The sequence below is a fragment of the Sceloporus occidentalis genome, unplaced genomic scaffold (genome assembly GCF_023333645.1).
Source record: "Sceloporus occidentalis isolate IW3139 unplaced genomic scaffold, rSceOcc1.0.p SCAF_6, whole genome shotgun sequence".
Classification (NCBI taxonomy): Eukaryota; Metazoa; Chordata; class Lepidosauria; order Squamata; family Phrynosomatidae; genus Sceloporus; species Sceloporus occidentalis.
Window position 1 is genome coordinate 68,951,500 of NW_028316986.1, and position 19,793 is coordinate 68,971,292.

The following is a 19,793-nucleotide window of genomic DNA, read 5'->3' on the forward strand; positions in this document are numbered from 1 at the left end:
CGCCCACTAAGCACTTCCGCCCTTCTTCAACGACTGAGTGACTGCCTGACATAACAGTGAGCAGCGCCTGCCTCCTTCCTTCCCTCCTTCGGTGGCTGGGCTGCAGAGGAGCAGAGGCGGGCTCATGGGCGCTGCCAGCCGCCGCTGGAGGAGGAGGGAGCCGCAGGGAGCGCAGGACTGAGGAGAGAGCGGCAGCTGGCCATGGCTGCTGGGGCTGCCGCCCGACGAGGGCCCCCTTTGTACTCGGTAGGTGCCAAGGAAGGGAAGGGAGCGGGGCCAGGGCAGTGGAAGCGGTCTGAGGCTGCGCCCACACTGGAGGGATAACCCGGTTTGGTAGCGCTTTAACTCTTTATCTGGCTCAAGGCTATGGAATTCTGGGAGTTGGAGTTTGGGCCCCACAACAAACTCTAACTCCCAGAATTCCATAGCAAAGAGTCAGACAAAGAGTTAAAGCGCTGCCAAACCGGGTTATCTCTCCAGTGTGGACACAGCCCATAAGGCGTTTATCACACTGGACAAATCCTGTGCAGGAACTAAATTTAACCTGCATTTGTGGGTTGTTTTTCAAGGCGATGTTCAGGGTTAACCCAAACAGTTGAAAAAGCTCACACTTTCAGGTTGTGAAGGCAAAGTCATCAAAACTAGCTCCTTTTTACTTCTGCTAAATCCCAAAAGTACAAAGGAGCTTTCTGTTCGGATTATTTTTGCGTTTTATCTCTTTCACGGCAACACAGCTAATGAACAACACCTGGATTTCAAAATCCCAACCCTGGGGTTGGACTAGATGGCCCTTGAGGTCTCTTCCAACTCCTATGGTTCTATGATGCTGTGAAATCACTTCTGGGAAGCTGGACTGAGGCTCTGGAGACCGGGGTTCATGGAAACCCACCGGGTGACTTTGGGCAAGCCATACTCTCTCAGCCTCAGAGGAAGGCAATGGCAAATCCCCTCTGAACAGATCTTGCCAAGAAAATCCCATGACAGGTTCACTTTAGGGTCACTACTTGAAGGAACGCGACTTGAACAGACACAACAGCAACAACATCTGTTACCTAAGAAAACCCCCCAAAATTCATGGGCTCTCCATTAGTCGAGGGGCAATGTGAAGGCATGCACACAGGGTTGGGGCTAAATGTGTGGACCCCAGGTCCATTTGTTTGCGATTAAGCATGTGTTTTAGGATTATATTCTGCTATTCTAATCTCTGGATTTGAGGGGATCTTAAGGGAAGCCCTTCTGTCGGTACCACCACCTTCCAAGAGTGAGACAAGTCCTTCCTAACAGCTGTTCCATACTGTGGAACTCAATTCTTCTATTAACAGGCAAAGACCTTTTTATCCAAGTAGATTTGGGCCATGGTCTTGCTCAGTGGTTCTCAACCTTCCTAATGCTGCAACCCTTTAATACAGTTTCTCATGTTGTGGTGACCCGAGCCATAAAATTGTGGTGTCTCTGTTCCTAAGATCATGGGAAATATGTGTTTTCCGATGGTTTAGGTGACCCCTGTGAAAGAGTCATTTGACCCCAAAGGGGTTGCGACCCACAGGTTGAGAACCGCTGGTCTAGCTACTGAGGAAAGGGACTTGAAGAGGCATGCAGCTACAGGGTGGGGAAAACAAAGTGAGAACATTCTCCTTCCAAATAAGCTCTCCCCAATGAAATTTCCCTCCATTCCCCAACTTTCTACCATTGCAATAACTTAAAGCATCAGTTGAGCATTTAGAAGTAAAAATTTGGTATTCAGAAATAAGAAGCAAAGATACCAAGGGAATGCGAACACAGTAAATAGAAGAGTCCTAGCTGTAAAAATTCTCAATGTCTCAGTCTCTGCAGTTTTAGAAATTTGGGGACTGCAGGAAAATTTCATGAGGATGGAACAGAAAGGCAATACTCTTGTTTTACTCTTCCCCATAGCTTGACCCATAGCTAGTTTTAACTGGCGAATGCTGTACTATTTTAATTGAAGTCCTTGACAAGCTGCTTTTAATTCACATGTTTAATATTATAATTTGTTTAACCATATGTTAATATTATAAATATCTGTCTATATTTTCTTCTGAATTGCCTTAAGCACCTACCTAGAAAATAGACAGGATAGAAATCAAAGAAACAAAGCTGTTGTTTAGTTTGGTTTATCCCCCACATACTGTACATTCAACCTGTCTTTTCCTTTGTCAGAACATGGATGTGTTGTTTCATTAAAGTGCAGGGTATAAGTGTGATGGTGTACCTATATTTGTGCCAGGTATTAATGCCAACTATTGTGTTGACAGAGCTGATTTGAATAGTACTTTAATCACACTGGTAATTGCAATTGCTCTGATAGCGATTCAGACTTCTTATCTGACCATAGTGGTTAAGGGCATTTTATTCTGTATGGAACATTTCCCCCCCACAAAGGACATGGAAAATACTATCCTAGAAGAATGGTGACCCTGTGAATGAGACATTGCCAAGATACCCTGTCCTTGACTGCCCTGCTCAGATCCTGTAGCTCTTCCTAATCAAGTTTAACCATCTGGCGTGTGGTCTCCCTTTCTCTACTACCCTCTACCATTCCTATAATCATTGTCTTTTCTAATGAGTCATGCCTTCTCATGATGTGGACAAAATATGGCAGCCTCAATTTCGGGGCGTAGCAGACAGCCGCAATCAGGCCAGGACAGCAGCGACCACACAGCCTGTTCTGAAAGGGGTCCGCTGCCGCTGGCCCCAAGCCTCACCACCAGGAGTTGGTTAAAACTGACTTCTCTTTGCTCCGGTCCAAAGGACTGGAGTGCGGCATCAGAGCAGCTTTGGGCTGTGTTGTCCCTGAAGCAACTGGAAGCCACTTCTTTTGGCCTGTGTGTTGCAGGCTTTAGTCATCCTGGCTTCCAGGGAGAGTTCAGGCTTGATCGCTTCTAGCACGCATCTGTTTGTCTTCTTGGCTGTCCACAGTATCCTCAGTGCTCTTCTCCAGCACCACATCTCAAATGAGTTGATTTTCTTCTTATCTGCTTTCTTCACTGTCCAGCTCTCACATCCGTACATGATGTTGGGGAATACAATGGCGTGTATGATTCTAACTTTAGTGCTTAGTTGTATGTCTTTACTCCTTAGGATCGTCTCTAGTTCTTTCATAGCTGCCCTCCCCATTCCTAGTGGTCTTCTGATTGGCAGAAGTCTCCACTCTGATTGATGTTTGAATCAAGACACAGGAACTCTTTAATGGTTTCAATTTCCTCATTGTCTAGATTGAATTTATGTAGATCCTCTGTGGTCATTATTTTTGTTTTCTTTATGTTCAGCAGTAACCCTGCCTTTGCAATTTCTTCTTTGATCTTTCTTAATAATTGTTCCAAGTCTGTAATGTTTTCTGCTAGTAATGTGGTATCATTCATATTTCTTAGATTGTTGATGATCCTTCCTCCTTTCTTCACTCCTCCTCCTCCTGAGTCCAAATGTGCTCTTCATATGGTATTTTCTACATACAAGTTGAACAAGTAGCATGATAGAATGCAGCCATACCTAACCCCTTTGCCAATTGGAAACCATTCTGTTTCTCCATATTCTGTTCTAACCATATCCTCTTGCAAAGTAGAGATTTCTCATCATGGCTTTCAGATGTAGTGGCACTCTCATACTTTAAGAGCCTTCCATAATTTTTGTGATCTATGCAGTTAAATGCTTCAATATTGTCTATAAAGCACATGCTGATTTTTATCTGGAATTTCTTTGTCCGCTCCATTAGCCATTGTTCATTTGCAGTGTGGTCCCTAGTGCATCTTTTCTGACTTCTTACACCTCTGGAATTTCTCTCTCCATGTATGGTTGGAGTCTGTGTTGCAGAATTTTGAGCTCTTAGTTTCAGCTTCCCTTTGAGTTCTCACATCTTGTGGAAGAGTTTTACAAAGTACTTTGTCTTGAAGTGACTGTTCCTGTGTCATAGGAATAGCTTATTGTGAACAATCGACATTGACAAATTGTGGCTAAAATCACTCAGACTCATTCAGACATGAATGCTGTAGTTGAAACAGTTCCAGTAACTGGGAGAAGGGGTTAGTTGAACAGGTAAGGGGAGTGGTGGATGCCTTTCTACAGGAAGTCAGGAGTCCAGCATACCTGAGAAGGCAGTGATAAGACCTTTGCTGAGCAAGTCCTTCGTGAACTCAGTTGCACTGGCTAACTTCTGAGTAATGTCCAAGATGTCATTCTTGGCCAAATTGCTGGAGCATGTGGTGGATTGTCCACTTCAAGGATTCCTGGATGAAACAGACTGAATTGGCTCTAGAAAATCTATCTTCAAACCTGTTAATGGGATGGAGAGAGTCTGTTGATTTGGTTTCAGCAGTTTTCAATACTGTCAGTCATGGAGCCCTCCCTCCATGGCAACAACTGCCATCTCCCATCATGGAGGGAGAGAAGAGGTATTGGGGATTGGAAAGGGGCTAATGTTGAATTTTTAATTGTATTCTGTATACACTTTTATTCCTGTAACCTGCCCGGATTCTTTGTGATTATGCGGGCTATAAATAAATAAATAAATAAATAAAGTCTTTGTGAGCCATATCTCTGGGATGGGACTTGGAGGCACTGTTTTACAGCACCGTCCTATGATCTTTCCAGAAGGTGGTGCTGGGAGATATTTTTTGATGTGATATGGCCTGAAGTTTTCCTCAGAGTTCTGTCTGGTCCCTACTGTTGATTCAACATATATAGGAATCTGCTAAAAGTGCTGGTACAAACTTTGCGGAGTTCAGTACTACCAGTATACTGTATACTGAGTTAAGCTATCTCTGAAGACTTAGGTTCGTAGTGTGCTTGTCCTTCTGGATTCAACCCTGAACGTCCAGATTTCTCTAATGGCAGGCAGTCCATTAACAAAGTCCATTAACAAAGCTGAGGTTAGTCTGCTAACTGTGTCCATTCTGGGAGATGCTTGCTTTGGCTACAGCAATGAATGACTTAGTTATATTTTGTTTGATTATTGTGATGTGTTCTATGTGGAGCTGTCTTCAGAAAGCGCTCCAAAATCATGGACCGTTGACTGCAGGCTATTGTAGGGGAAAGAGCAGTTCAAGTTCCTTGTTACTATAGCTTCGTTGGCTATATTTTTTGGGACAAATCAATAGTGCTGGTTATGACCTGTAAAACCATATACTGTATAGCCTGAGTATGGACTATCTGAAGATTGTATTCTCCAAGTCTGCCTGATCTTGGAGACAATTAGACAGGCCCTTCTTTCCTCCAGTTCCCTCAGAGATGCATTAGGCAGGGATGAGACAAAGGGACATCTCATTGATCCCTCCCAGGTTGCAGAATCCCCTTCCAAGGGAGATTAGACAGCTGTCCTGCTTGATGGCCATCTGCCAGGAGGCACAAGCCTTCTTATTCAGGTTTGCTTTTGACATCTGACTTGCAGCAGAGGAAGAGGCTTTTAACAGGCAGGTACTGTATTTTTTCATCAATGTTCTTTTTAATTAATTCAATTGTATTTTAATATTGTAATCGGTTTTACTGTTGTGTAACATGGACACTTTTAAAAATTTTATCTGTACCTTCTTGTATTTTTATCTGTACCTTCTTGTGAACTGCTCTGATTTACCTTTTTGGAAGAAAGAAAGGATACAAAATCAATAAATAAATATAAAATTACAGAATCTGTTTTCTGTGTATGTTTTAGTAATCACCTCTTCTTGTGCTGGTAAAGGAAACAGTCTTGCACTAGTGGTATTTATTAAATATTTATATTCCACCCTGTATCAGAAGATCTCAGGATGGCATATTATAAAATTATTTCAAGGATTAAAAAATTTTAAAACAGTGAAAGATCACTTAAACATTGCTATTGTTCAGATCTATGGAACGTGTGGCCCTGTAGATGTTGTTGTACTACAACTTCTATCAGTCCTGTAGAGAAGGCTGATAAAGGTTTGCAGTTCAATAGAAGGAACTACTGAACAGAACTACATGCTGCTCATCCCTGATCTACATCTTAGCTATGTTTCCTTTCAAGGGTAACTGTAAATCTGTTTTTATTAACAATTCCCAGTGAACAGTTTTCCTGTTTGTAGAATCCAGGTAAGTTTTTAAAGATGTTCTATATCAGCAGTGGTCCTAATATATGGCAAGATGGGGCACCACCTACCTAATCCCCAGTATTCTACTAAGCAAGGGATAAATAAGTATCTAAGGGCCTGAACAGACAGCCCAAAATAAAGCTGCTTTGGGACACTTTGGAGGTATGCTGTTTAAATGACACACACATCTTAAGAGACCAGAAGTTGTTTGGAGGTATGCTGTTTAAATGACACACACATCTTAAGAGACCAGAAGTTGTGCCAAAGCTGCTCCACAATCCTTAGGACTGGATCATGGCTTTGGTGCAGCTTCCAGCCTCTTAGGACGCATTTAAACAGCATACCTCCAAAGTGACTTGAAGCAGCTTTATTTTAGCCTGTCTGTTTGGACCCATGATCTTGTAAAAACTAGTGTGGTGTAGTAGTTTGGGTATAGTACTAAAACCCTGGAGATCAGGGTTTGATTCCCCGCTTACCCATGGAAACCCTCTGAGTGGCCCTGGGTGAGTCACATGCTCTTAGCTCAGCTCCAAAAAACCCTGTGATAGGGTAACCTTCGGATTACCATTACTTGGAAATGCCTTGAAGGAATGCAACAACAACAAAGATTTTGCAAGGGAAAATTTTGGATAGCAAACTATATTTATTTGGCTCGTAACCCTTTAGCTTGACTCTACCCTGTGATCCTGAGTGAGCATCAGCTGCCATTGTTCTGGATGACAAAATCTGTGTCATGGGTGTTAAATGTGTGCTTCCTCTACATGTTATTGATCAAGGTGATGGAATTTGTAGTCCACCAAATATTCCTCAGTCCTAGTTCATATCATCCTGGTTGCAGTGAACAGTCCAGCTTGTGAATGTCCAAGGGAATAGTGTTGCCTGAGTGTTTACAAGGATTTGATTAATCAAGAAAAGATGCTCCCAGGAAGCCTCATTGTGCTTAAAGTCATGGGATGTATGTATTATTGAGGTAGAGGAGTTTAATTCAGACAAAACAGAAGTGATCCTAGTCAGTCAAATGTCAGATGATGGAACAGGAATTTAAATTTGTGAGAGCTAACATGGTGTAGTAGTTTGGGTGTTGGACTATGACTCTGAAGGCCAGAATTACAATCCCCACTTGGCCATGGAAACCCACTGAATGACCTTAGGCAAGTCGCACACTCTCAGTCTCAGAGGGAGGCAAAGTCAAACCTCCTCTACACAAAAATCTTGTTAAGAAAACCCCCTAAGGTTGCCATAAGTCAAAAATGACTTGATGGCATACAACAAGAACACAACAAGAACAGATGGGCATTTCAGGGAGTCTTGTCACAACGTGGGTTGTGGGAAATGGGAAAGATATTGATACTGGGCTGAACAGGTACCTTAGAAAACTACAGTTCATACTCTGAACTGTTATAAACTAGGGGTTGCTCTAGGTTTTTTTTTTAATCCATTCCTCAATCAATTAAGCCAAATGACAAATTTAGTTGATATGATTTACATCCTGCTTTTTTTAGAACCTGTAGGCTGCAGCATCTTTTTTTTTTAAAAAAAAAATTGGTATACCTCAGTGAATAAAGCCTCTACTAAGTCTACTCTCTACTACTTTTATACCTTCCAGCAGCATACAAGGATGGTGAAGAAGGGCCAGAAAAACAGACTTTTGGTGTGGGAACGTCAAAACAGAAAGAAAATGGAAAGCAAATTAGCCTACCACATCATTTACCTGAAGCATGTTTTAAAAGCATAGACCTATAAATTAGGCCACCAAAATGGAAATTAGAAGAAAACGGAGTCTGATGAAAGAAAGAAAAAATCATCCTTGTAGGCATTTTGGAGGAAACTTTCAAGTGGTCTCTATAATGTTGGAAATGTTTTTTATTAAATTACACAAAGCTTATTTGACCTGATTGTATCATTTCACATGCACAGATTGTTAGTTTTGAATAAGAAGCTTGCTTAAAGTTTGTGTGTGTTATTGAGGAACCTGCCTCTGCTCTTTTCATGTTATTTCTACCTCTGGTACCAAATTATAGGATTATTATCTCCCCTGTTTGCTTGTGAGCTTAGCCATAGATGAGACACTTAATTTCCTCTATATGTTTAAATACAAAAATACATGCTAAGGAAAAGCAGGAGACAGAAGTAAAAACTTTTCTGTTCAGACAGCCAAGTATAAGGCTCATCTCACCTAAACACTGTGTTGGATCTCTCTTAATTGCTGTGCTGGTTTGTGTGTGTACTTACATCTGTTTCACTGTAACAAAGAAGATCCTTTTTACTTAGTTATTGTATGCCTTCCCAGCTCCTCTTTTCCTTCTTGTCCTTTGTCTAGCTGGAAGGTTTTTTTAAAATTAGCATCATCATTGAAGGATAGTGAAGGAGGGCTAGAGAAACACAGCCTTTTGATGCCCTGTTGCAGCAATGGGTTTGCAGTAAATGAAATAAAATTTGAGCTAGGAAAAAATGAGGTTCTTCTTTAGCTGATCTTACTGTAGGTTTATGTCTCTGCCTATAACACCCAGAATTCTTTATTGAGTATGCATGAACAAGAAAACAGAATGAAAAGGGTAAAGCAAATTAGCCTGACTCACCATCAACCCCTGTCTCTTTGTTAACGGAAGTATGCCTGTAGCTTTTACAAATATTGGTGCTATAAATTAAAACACCAATTTTGATGATCAGAAGATCAGAAGGTTGGCAGTTTGAAGCCCGGTGCTGCATGATGGGGTGAGCTCCTGTCACTAGTCCCAGCATCTGTCAACCTAGCAGTTTGAAAGCGTGAAAATGCAAGTAGTTAGATAGGTACCACTTCTCAGTGAGAAGGTAACAGCGTTTGGTGAAGTCATGCTGGCCAAATGACCACCAGAGCAGTCCTTGGACAATGCAGGCTCTTCGGCATAGAAACAGAGATGAGCACTGCCACTTACAGTCAGTTATGACTAGACGCTCATATCAAGGGATCTGAAGGTACCTTTAACCTACCTCCCAGAGGGAAGTACAGTGGACCTTTGTTATCCGCTGGGGTTTGGTTCTAAGAACTCCCGTGTATAACAAAATCCATGTATGCTCAAGTCCCATTAAATACAATGACATAGCAAAATGGTGTCCCTTATAAAAAATAAAAAATCAAGGTTTGATATTTGAAATTTATACTTTTTTGGAACATTTTCAAACCGTGGATGCTTGAATCTGTGTATAAGAATGGCTGACTGTAGAATATAAAGCATATCAACTAAATTTGTAATTTGGCTAAATGGATTGGTGAATGGAATAAAAAAAAAAAACCCAGAGCCACCCTGATTTATAATAGCACAGTGTATGAACCTAGCTGCCCATGCCTGATTTCTCTGTTTGTGTGAGCTAGATTTAACAAAATAGAAGTAAATGGCTTGGCTTCACATGATAGGCAAAAGTGGCCAATATTTAATTGTTTATTCATGATGTTCCCAGCAGAAAAATCTCACATCAAAGAAAAAAGATGACTTTGAAGATATCTTGGAGGAGAGGCGGCAATCCAGTGACCTCAGATATGCAATGAAATGTTACACTCCTGTTGTTTATAAGGAACTTTCTCCTTGCAAACCAAGTGCTATTAAAACTGTTGTTCTACAGTCTAAGCAAGTTCAGTATGTCATCCGACAGGTGAGAAAAGTTTTTGTCTGATTTTTCTTCATTAGTTAGGCATTCCTGGATGAGACGGATTATCTAGATCCATGTCAGTCTGGTTTTAGGCCTGGTTATGGGACAGAAACAGCTTTGTTCGCCTTGGTGTATGACCTATGCAGGGAACTGGACAGGGGGAGTGTGTCCCTGTTGGTTTTGCTGGACCTCTCAGTAGCTTTCAATACCATTGACCACGGTATCCTTCTGAGCTGCCTCTCTGGGATTGGGCTTGGAGGCATTGTTCTATAGTGGCTCTGTTCCTTCTTGGAGGGGTACCTCAGAGGTTGGTGCTGGGGATACCTGTTTGACTCCTTGGCTATTAGCCTGTGGGGTTCCTCAGGGCTCAGTCCTGTTTCCTATGCTTTTTAACATCGACATGAAACCGTTTGGAGAGGCTATCCAGAGTTTTGGAGTATGATGTCACCTGTATGCTGATGATACCCAGCTCTATTACTCCTCACCACCTAATTCCAAGGAAATTGTTTCTGTCCTAAACTGGTGTCTGGCTACTGTAATGGACTGGGTAAGGGCAAACAAATTGAAGTTTAATCCATACAAGACACAGGTGCTCCTCGTCAGTTGAAAGACAGATCCGGGAATAGGCATTCAGCCTGTGTTAGATGGGTTTACATCCCCCCTGAAAACTCAGGTTCGTAGTTTCGGGGTACTTCTGGACTCAGTGCTGAGCCTGGAAGTCCAGGTATCAGCAGTGACAAAGAGTGCCTTTGCAGAGCTAAAACTTGTGCCCCAGCCGCACCTGTTCCTGCCTTGATTACATCCTGTCTGGATTATTGTAATCCACTCTATGTTGGGCTGTCTTTGAAAAGTGCTCAGAAACTTCAGCTGGTGGAAAGAGCTCCTGCCAGGCTGTAAACCGGAATTGGCTATAGGGAGTATACAACTCCCTTGTTGCAACAGCTCCATTGGCTGCCAGTCCATTTCCAGGCACAATTCAAAGGTTGGGTCCAGGCTATTTAAAGGACCGTATCTCCCTGTACGAGCCCCACAGAGTATTGAGATAATCAGGGGAGGCCCTTCTTTCTGTCCCACTATCCTCTCAGGCTCATTTGGTGGAAACAAGAGAGAGGGCCTTCTCAGTGGCTGTTCCCAAGCTCTGGAAGTCCCCCACTAGAGAGGCCAGGATGGCTCCATCTTTGTTTTCTTTTCAAAAGCAGATAAAAACATTTTTATGCCACCAGGCCTGATACGGATGCTGTTTTGTTTTTGTTTTAAAGAGTTTTAAATTTTAATAATGTAATGTTTTTGTTTGAATTGTTTAAATGTTTTTTGAACTTTGTATTTTTAATGTTTTGTACTCTTTTAACTTGGATTGTTTTAGATTTGTTAGCCACCTTGAGTACCTGTACTGGGAAAGAGGTGGGATATAAATGAACATAAATATAATAATAATAATAATAATAATAATAATACTGAATTTGTAGCTCTTTGTTGTTATACACTGAGCAATACTGAGCACTAGTCTTAATAGCCAAATATAAAACAGTTGTTTTCTGATCTGCTTCTTCCTTTGTTTCTCTGTTGTTATTCCCCACAGTTTGCAGGAAAAAGTTTTTTTCTGTGAAATAACTGACTGCGCTGCTTTTCTGTGCTATACCCAGCTGGCAACTCACTGAAGCATCTTTCCATATGATAGAAAGATGTTTGATCTGTCTCTTGTGCTATCATTGTAGTTCACTGAGTTTTGTTTTGGTTGTGGTTTGTTGTTAATTGCAGTGATGTTGGCTTCAATGGATAGCCTATTATTAACAGCTCTGCTGAGGTCTTACAAACTCAGGCCCATGGTTTCCTTGATTTTGTCTAATCACCTTTGATTCAGTCTTCTTTTAACCTTACCAAACATTTTCGTCTTTTCTAATGAATCATGTAGGCCTATTACAGACTGCCAAAATAAAGCTGCTTCAGGTCTCTTTGGAGATATGCTTTTTAAATGATGCATGGGTCCTAAGAGTCTGGAGGTCGCGCCAAAGCCACACTCCATTCCTAAGCACTGGAGGGCAGCTTTGGTGCAGCTTCCGGATTCTTAGGATGCATGCATCATTTAAACAGCATACCTCCAAAGAGACCCGAAGCAGCTTTATTTTGGCAGTCTGTAGCAGACCGTAGTTTCATTATATGTTTCTCTTTTTGGTGGTGTACTGCATCCATAGGACTCTTCAATACCACATTTCAAAAGAGTTTATCCACTTGTCAGCTTTCTTCACTATCCAACTTTTACAGCCACTCATAGAAATTGTTGTGTGGATGATCCTGACTTGGGTATTCAGTGATACACTTGGATGTCAAAAGGCAGTATGTCTGAAGGAAAAGATTATTATTTTTTGTGCCTTACAAAACCTGATCCACAGTTCTAGATCCACAGTTCTATCAGTGATGTATAATGTTCATGTCCTTGTCATTTGTTGAGGTGCATATTAAGAGGGTAATCTCAGTATTTTCTTTTTGCACTAAAACTGTGCCTACCTGCTAATCACAATTAGAACAGACCCACTGAATCCACTAAACCCACCATCCCCTAAAAGAGATTCTCTTCTTTTTTCCTCTTAGCTATCAAGAGAGACAGGTGAATCCCCTGACATTATACAAGAAGAAGCAGCAGAAATTCTTGATGAGATGGGGCACAGCATGCATATGGGAGCTATTCGTCTTTTTGCTTTCACACTGAGCAAAATATTTAAATGCCTCTTCAGGAGCATTTGTGTGAATGAAGATGGTATGCAGAAAGTAAGTATGTGTATGAACACTTACAGAAGCAACTAGAATTCTGTTGCAACATAATTTTGTGAATTTGTGTGATTGTTAGTGCACACTTGTACAATGATGGCAATAGCTGCACGATAGCTTGGCTGTTTGGGCTGAGATCATCCATGAGATCAATTCCCAAGATCACCATTTTAGATTGCTTGACATTATATTGTTATCCATAGCCATGTAGTTATCTTATTGGTAGCTGTCATTATTATTATTATTATTATTATTATTATTATTAAGCTTTATTTATATAGCGCTGTAAATTTACACAGTGCTGCACATATAATCTTTTTAATTAGATGGTTCCCTGTCCTCAGGCTTACAATCTAAAAAGACACGACACAAAAGGAGAAAGGAATGGTGGTGGGGAAGGGGATCAGATCCAGCATTTCTTCTCTCCCTCTGAAACCTGGACCAAGGCAGATGGACTGGAGGGAGGGCTCTGCTTCTTAATTGAGGCCAGGCCTGATGGAGCTGGCACCGCCTTTTAACTCCCTCCCAGGCCGGATGATGACAGATGGCATGGAGTTGGGCCTGCCTTTTCAAAAGGTTACAGATCTTTATCTCATGATGTGGAAACAAGTGGCTGGGGAAAAAAGGCATTTTGAAGAGGGAAGATGACAAAGGAACATCTCTAGAGTTCTTAGCTATTTTGTATCTGTTTGTGAATATGTGTTGTTATATGCAGTTGTTAGTGTGGAGTCAGAATAAATGTCTTGGATAATGGAATACAGGGCATGCTTATCAAATTTGAAGATGTCATCAAATTAGTAGTTAATACCCCAGAGGACAGAATCAGAATACAAAATGACCTTAATAAATGAATTTCAACAGGGAGAAATGTAAGGTACTACACTTAGGGAAAAAATAAAATTTACACCTCAGGACTACTGGCAACTGGCTTAACAGCAGTACATGTAAAAAGGAGTCTTAGTAGACTACAGGCTACACATGAGTAAACACAAATTGATCATGAGTCAAGGGTCAAGAAGCAGTTCTAGGCTGCATCAGTTGTAGTACAGTGCGTCCGCTCCATACGCAGCTTCCACATTGTGCTGTAATCGAATGAATGGAGTGCGTGCCGCCGTGATCACAAGCCCCATTCTATTGAATGGGGCTTGTGCTTACACGGAATTTGCCTTATGCAGGGGGCTCTGGAATGGATCCCCCACGTAAGGAGAGGCTCCACTGTATAGTGTCTAGATTAAGGGAAGCAATAGTAGAACTCTATTCTGTTTTGGACGGATATCTGTGTCCAGTTTTGGGCACAATTCATGGAAGATGTCCAGAGAAGGGTAACCAAAATGGTAAAAGTGCCGAAAACCATGCCCTATGAGGAATGGTTTTGGGAGCTGGATATGTTTAGCCTAGAGAAGAAAAGGTTAAGAGATGACATAGTAGCCATGTTTAAATATTGGGAAGGATATCATACTGAAGATGGAGCAAGCTTGTTTTCTGCTGCTCCAGAGACTAGGGCACAGAGCAATGGATTGAAACTACAGGAAAAGAGATTCCACATAAACATTAGGAAGAATGCCCTGATGGCAAGAGCTGTTTGACAGTGTAATATGCTATCTCAAAGTGTGGTGGAGTCTCCTTCTTTGGAGTGTCGAATCCAGGAGGGCACCCAGGCTGTGAGTCTGAGATTTCAGGGGGAATGTAACTTCACCCAGTAGAGGCAGAGTCCCTGTTCCCTGATCTGCCTTTCTACTGATCAGGAGCTGTCTTGTCTGGATTAAGTTTCAGTTTGTTTGCCCTCATTCAGTCCATTGCTGATAACAGATACTGACTCAGTACCAAGACAGCTTCCTTGAAATCAGATGGAAAGGAGACAGAGTTGGGTGTGTGCAGCATATTGGCAACACCACACCACAAAACTCTGGATGACCTATCCTAGCAGTTTTATCTACATATTAAACAGTTTGGGGGCCAAAGCAGAACCCTAACAGACCACACTGGCTAGTAGACAGACCATTGAACAGGAGTCCTCCAGCACTACCGTCTGAATTCACCATTTCAAGAAAGAGTGAGACCACTGCATAATAGTGCCCCCAGCCCCAATCCAGAGAGGTCTGGTCTTTGACCTTAATAAAGAATTTTATGCATTCATTCCAGAGAGGTGACTCAGAAGGATACCATGGTGAAAGATATTGAAAGATATCAAAAGCCACTGAGAGGTCCAGCAAAGCTAACAGGGACACACTTCCTCTGTTCTGTTCCCTGCATTAGTCATCCACCATCCACCAACATGGCCAAAGCCCATGTCCCATAACCAGAAATCCCTGGGTCTGGGAGGCCACCAGGTGCTTAAGAACCTTGCTCCAAAATGGAATGTGAGAGACTGGCTGATAATTTCTCACAATGGTGGGATCCAGGGAAGCCTTTTTTTAGTAACAGCTCCACCACATCCTCTTTTAGGCAGGATGGAAATTTCCTTTGCCCAGTTTCCCCCTAGTCAGGAAGGGCAAAGAATCAGTACACATGTGATGGATCTCCCCTCATGTAGAAAGTCAAATATTATTTTAGGGGAACTTGTCCAAACAGGCATATTTTTCACATAAAAAGAGTATTGGCTTGTTTCTAGAAAGTATGTACTGAAGCTTGTCTTGTTTTCTGTGTATATCGTCCCTCTGTTCTGTTCTCAGAATCTACCTTTCAGATCTGTCTGGACAAGCATATATTCTACATCTGTGTTGATCTTAGACATAAAGAGCCAAATGACCTTGTTTATCCCTTTCTCTAGTGAATCACACCAGACTTGTCAGAATGCTCACTTCACATAAAACATAAGATTTATACCTAGATGTGAGCAATGATGGTCCCTTTTTAACTAGACTCTGAATTGAAATATTTCAGTTCATTGTAATAGACATAATTAAATGAAATGAATGAAAACTATAGAAAAGTATGAATGTATAAAAATGTATCCTTCATTGTCTTGTGACAGCTGCAGACCTGGATTCCAAACAGGATTCTTCACATAGATATTCTAGATCACTAGCCTACCTTACTAGTTTGCACTTATGCTTTATCAAAATTTAAGATTTTCATCCAGTTGACGCCTGGCTGTATCTCCCTCTTGGAGTGTGTGAACATCATATAAATGCTTATTCTTCTCTCTTTCCTAACCCTTCTTCTTGTATTTCTTGCCCACCTCCCCGCCTTGTTGCAGTGACATGTGCAAAATCTATGGCATGTGCTAACAAATTGGTCTTTTCAACACAGCTGAAGGTTCAGTCTGACACATGTTATTGTGGCAGCCTTTCTTAATTTGCTGCTCTCCAAATGTTTTGGATTATAACTCTCATCATCCCAGCTCCTGTGTAGCGGGAGCTGTAGTTCATTTGGTGGGTATTCAGTTGAGGAAGGTGATACTGTGTCATGTTTTGCTGACAATAGATGATGAATTGAAGAAGAAATATATTGCCCAATGTATCTCCCAAACTGATATTTTTGTTGCTGCTCCACAAAGAGAGAAGATGAAGGCTAGTTCCTTTTATTGCTAGAAACAAGGCTAGGATGCATATCAGTGTTGATTACTACAATTCTCAGAATTGAGGCAAAGCACATATATGCTTCTGCTTATACTATTGTTCCTTTGGCATGGGTGTTCAACATAACTACTCTGATGGCAAGATCATTATTATTATTATTATTAACCTTTATTTATGAAGCGCTGTAAATTTACACAGCGCTGTACATGCAATCTTTTTAGTTAGACGGTTCCCTGCCCTCAGGCTTACAATCTAAAAAGACATGACACAGAAGGAGAAGGGAGTGGTGACGGGAAAGGGTAAGAGGTCCAGCAGTTCCTCTCTACCTCCGAGGCCTGGACCAAGGCAGATGGACTGGAGGGAGGGCTTGGCTCCAAAATGGAAGGTTAATCATTATCCAGGGAAAATACATACTCACAAGTAGGATAATACATATACAGTACATAGGAGGAGGAGTATAAGTGAGAGCAAAGGAGATTAAATGATGGTCAGAGAGTGGAAAGTCAAGTGCCAGGTAGTCAGAAATGGCGCAGTTTGCATGAAATCAGTGAGTTCACTATGGTTGAGCTGCATCTGTATAATCTAAATTAGAAGATTGAGGAAAGACTGATATTCAGACTGCCACTATGTCTGTGTTTTCAAGGTGTGGACTTCAGTGCAATTAAGCATGCATTTTTCCTGAAACTTTTCCTATATTATTATTATTATTAACCTTTATTTATGAAGCGCTGTAAATTTACACAGCACTGTACATGCAATCTTTTTAGTTAGACGGATCCCTGCCCTCGGGCTTACACTTATCTTCACTGAGGAAGAATGAGAAGCAATTGTAAGTGTGTTTTAAGTAACATAATGACCTTTTCAAAAAGGCCATTCAAAGGCTTTCTTGAATTTTATAGTGATAAATAACAAGTTGTTCTTTCTTAGTTACAACAGGCAATACAAGAACATCCAGTTGTTCTGCTGCCTAGTCATCGGAGCTACATAGATTTTCTCCTGTTATCTTATGTATTATACAACTATGACTTGGCTTTGCCTGTTATTGCTGCAGGAATAGGTAAATATTTCCCTTGACAAAATTCACTTTTATAACTGCCAAATTTTTGTGCTGGCATAAGCTAAAATGCCAGGGGGTTGAACCAGACTGTTACCAATAGGATTGAAAGGGTTTCTTCAGGAGGTCTGTAATGTTGCATTTCAACATGTCAGAAGTGACATAATATCATTTCTGGCAGCTGTTACTGCCACATTCAGCCTTTATTTTAGGGTTTGGGGCAGGGCTATGGGGTGGTGAGGGAGGTAAAATAATGCATTTGTGACAGGTTTGGGATGTTTCTGGTTAGTTTTTGGACAAAAAAAAATCACCTCTAAATTTGGTGTAAAATTAAATGGGGGGGGGGGGCTTTTCTGGGCACAACAGGAGCCACACATTGGGTTTTCAAGGGCAGCCTGTGGATACACTTTGTCCACTCTAGTCTAAAATTTGCAAAGTATGATCCAAAACACACTGTAGAAATAATCCAGTTTGAGACTGCTTTATCTGCCCTGGCTCAGTGTTATGGGATTCTGGGAATTGTAGTTTTGTGAGACATTTAGCCTTCTCTGCCAGAGAGCTCTGGTGCCACAACAAACTACAGTTCCCAGGATTCTCTAGGACTGACCCAGAGCAGTTAAAGTGGTCTCAAACTGAATTACTGTATATACTTATGTATAATTCTAGAAATTTAGGTCAAAAATTGACCCAAAAAACCTGAGTCAACTTATCCACGGGTCAGTGTAATTACTTTATCTTAACTCTTATTGAAAAGAAGGAACCATCTCCTGGTGAAAAGCATGAGTATAATATGTGAAGCACTGACACCCTCTACTCTCTCATCCATCCACTCTTAAGAGTAAGCACAAAGAGTTATGTCTGATGGAATTTTATAAGTTCTTTGACATTGTTTTGCTTTGCTTCATCCTTTAGATCTTTGCTATATGTCTCTAAATTTTACTCTCGACTTATCTATGGGTCACAGCAAAATCCATAATTTTGGCCCCAAAACTTGCCCTCTATTTATACATGAGATCGACTTATACTTGAGTATATACGGTATTTCTGCAATGTTTTTGGGGTCTATGTCTTCTTGGTATAATTCTCTGTCATTTATTCTCTAAATACTTCTAAATTTTGTTTTTAATGTATTACCCACACTGACAATTCTCTAAATCTTGTGTGTGTTTCTTGATAAAGTAAGTACTGTATATACTCATGTATAAGTCCAGAAATTTTAGTCAAAAATCGACTCAAAAAACCTGTTGACTTATCCAAAGGTCAGTGTAAGTGCTGTACCTTAACAGTCATTAAAAAAGGAATCATTCCCTTCTCTGAGGAGAGTGGTGAAAGGTGACGGCGTAGTCCATCCTGGGAGCACCAATCTCCTCTACTAACTCAACCAAGGCACCACTTCTGGGCTTTTGAATGCCTGGGTGGGAAAATGGTGGCAGCAGCGACTCTTTGGTGTTTCCCTTCAAATGCGTGCTGGAGCTCTGAAGAATTTGAATAAATTATTTGAATATGTTTGTCAGCTTTTCGCAGCAAAGTTATCACATTAAAGTTAAATTTGCTTTATCTTTATATCCTTTTTGACTTGTGCATTTTCTTAGTCCTGCCCATGCTGATCACCTCCCCAATGCATCGCATAGCCATCATTTACCGTAGTTCTCTCCTCATCCATGCAGCTTTTAGGGTGAGCATAAACAGTTATGCCTGCTGCAGTTCTGCAAATTCTTTGGCATCATTTTCCTTTGCATCATCCTTTACATCTTTTGTTACGTGCCCCTAGGTTTTACCCCCAACTTATCCACTAATCATATCAAAATCCATAATTTTGGCACCAAAACCTGCTCTCAAATTAGACTTCAGGTCAGTTTATATACATGTATATACTTTAGAGACATTGATTAATTCTGCTACTCCATTTCTGTACCTTTCCTAGATTTCCTGGGAATGAAAATTGTTGGTGAATTGCTACGAAAATCAGGTGCCTTTTTTATGCGACGTACATTTGGTGGAAATAAACTCTATTGGGCAGTGTTTGCTGAATATGTAAAAACAGTATTAAAGGTATAAATTTTAAGATTATTTTAATTTTATATTGAATTTTGAGATTTACTAGGTTTAGCAGCTTTCAAAACTTATATAAAAATACAACTCTGTCTATTAATTTTTGCATTTTATTACTTTAACCACTTATTCTGCTTTTGGATAGAGTTCATTATACTTTCTGTTTGACTTGTGTAACTTCTACTTCAAAACTTTACCCCCCCCCCCAAAAAAAAACCCACCTCACTTAATTTATTAAAAAATAAGTAAATATCACTCACTTGTTATCACTACTAACTGCTGACTGTCTTTTTTCCTGAAAGAATGGATATGCTCCTGTTGAGTTTTATCTGGAAGGGACAAGAAGCCGCACTGCAAAGACATTGACTCCAAAATTTGGTATGTTCAAAAATTTTCAGCTTTTGCAGAATTTGTGTTTTTACTTACAACCTAAGGTGACTTGTGGTAACCTAAGGTTAACCTATCTCAGGGTTTTATATGCAACATTTATTTAGAGGAGGGTTGCCATTGCCTTCCTCTGTGGCTGAGAGAGTTGTCTTGCCCAAGATCATCCAGTGGGTTTCCATGGCTGAGCGGGGATTTGAACTCTGGTCTCCTGGAGTCAGACCATTACACCATGCTGGTTTATAACCGCTAAACAGGAAATCAACAGTGTATTTGATATTAAAGGCCTGCTAAAATATATTGTAGGCTAGAAAGCAATTCGTTTTGATT

General features: G+C 40.9%; 1 protein-coding gene across 3 annotated transcripts in view; it reads left to right on the forward strand.

Annotated features, from left to right (window-relative positions):
- The first annotated feature begins 78 nt into the window (after positions 1-78).
- GNPAT (glyceronephosphate O-acyltransferase) overlaps positions 79-19,793 on the forward strand; it is a 56,298-nt gene continuing 36,583 nt past the window's right edge. The window contains exons 1-7 of one of the 3 annotated variants that reach the window (XM_089529961.1): positions 180-246; positions 7,666-7,868; positions 9,501-9,689; positions 12,276-12,452; positions 16,901-17,030; positions 18,952-19,079; positions 19,382-19,457. In XM_089529961.1, coding sequence (XP_089386087.1) covers positions 9,582-9,689; positions 12,276-12,452; positions 16,901-17,030; positions 18,952-19,079; positions 19,382-19,457 — 619 coding nt within the window. In that variant the 5' untranslated portion in view covers positions 180-246; positions 7,666-7,868; positions 9,501-9,581. Of the gene's footprint in view, positions 247-7,665; positions 7,869-9,497; positions 9,690-12,275; positions 12,453-16,900; positions 17,031-18,951; positions 19,080-19,381; positions 19,458-19,793 lie in introns of all 3 variants that reach the window. The other 2 variants (XM_089529963.1, XM_089529960.1) reach the window with 2 other exon arrangements.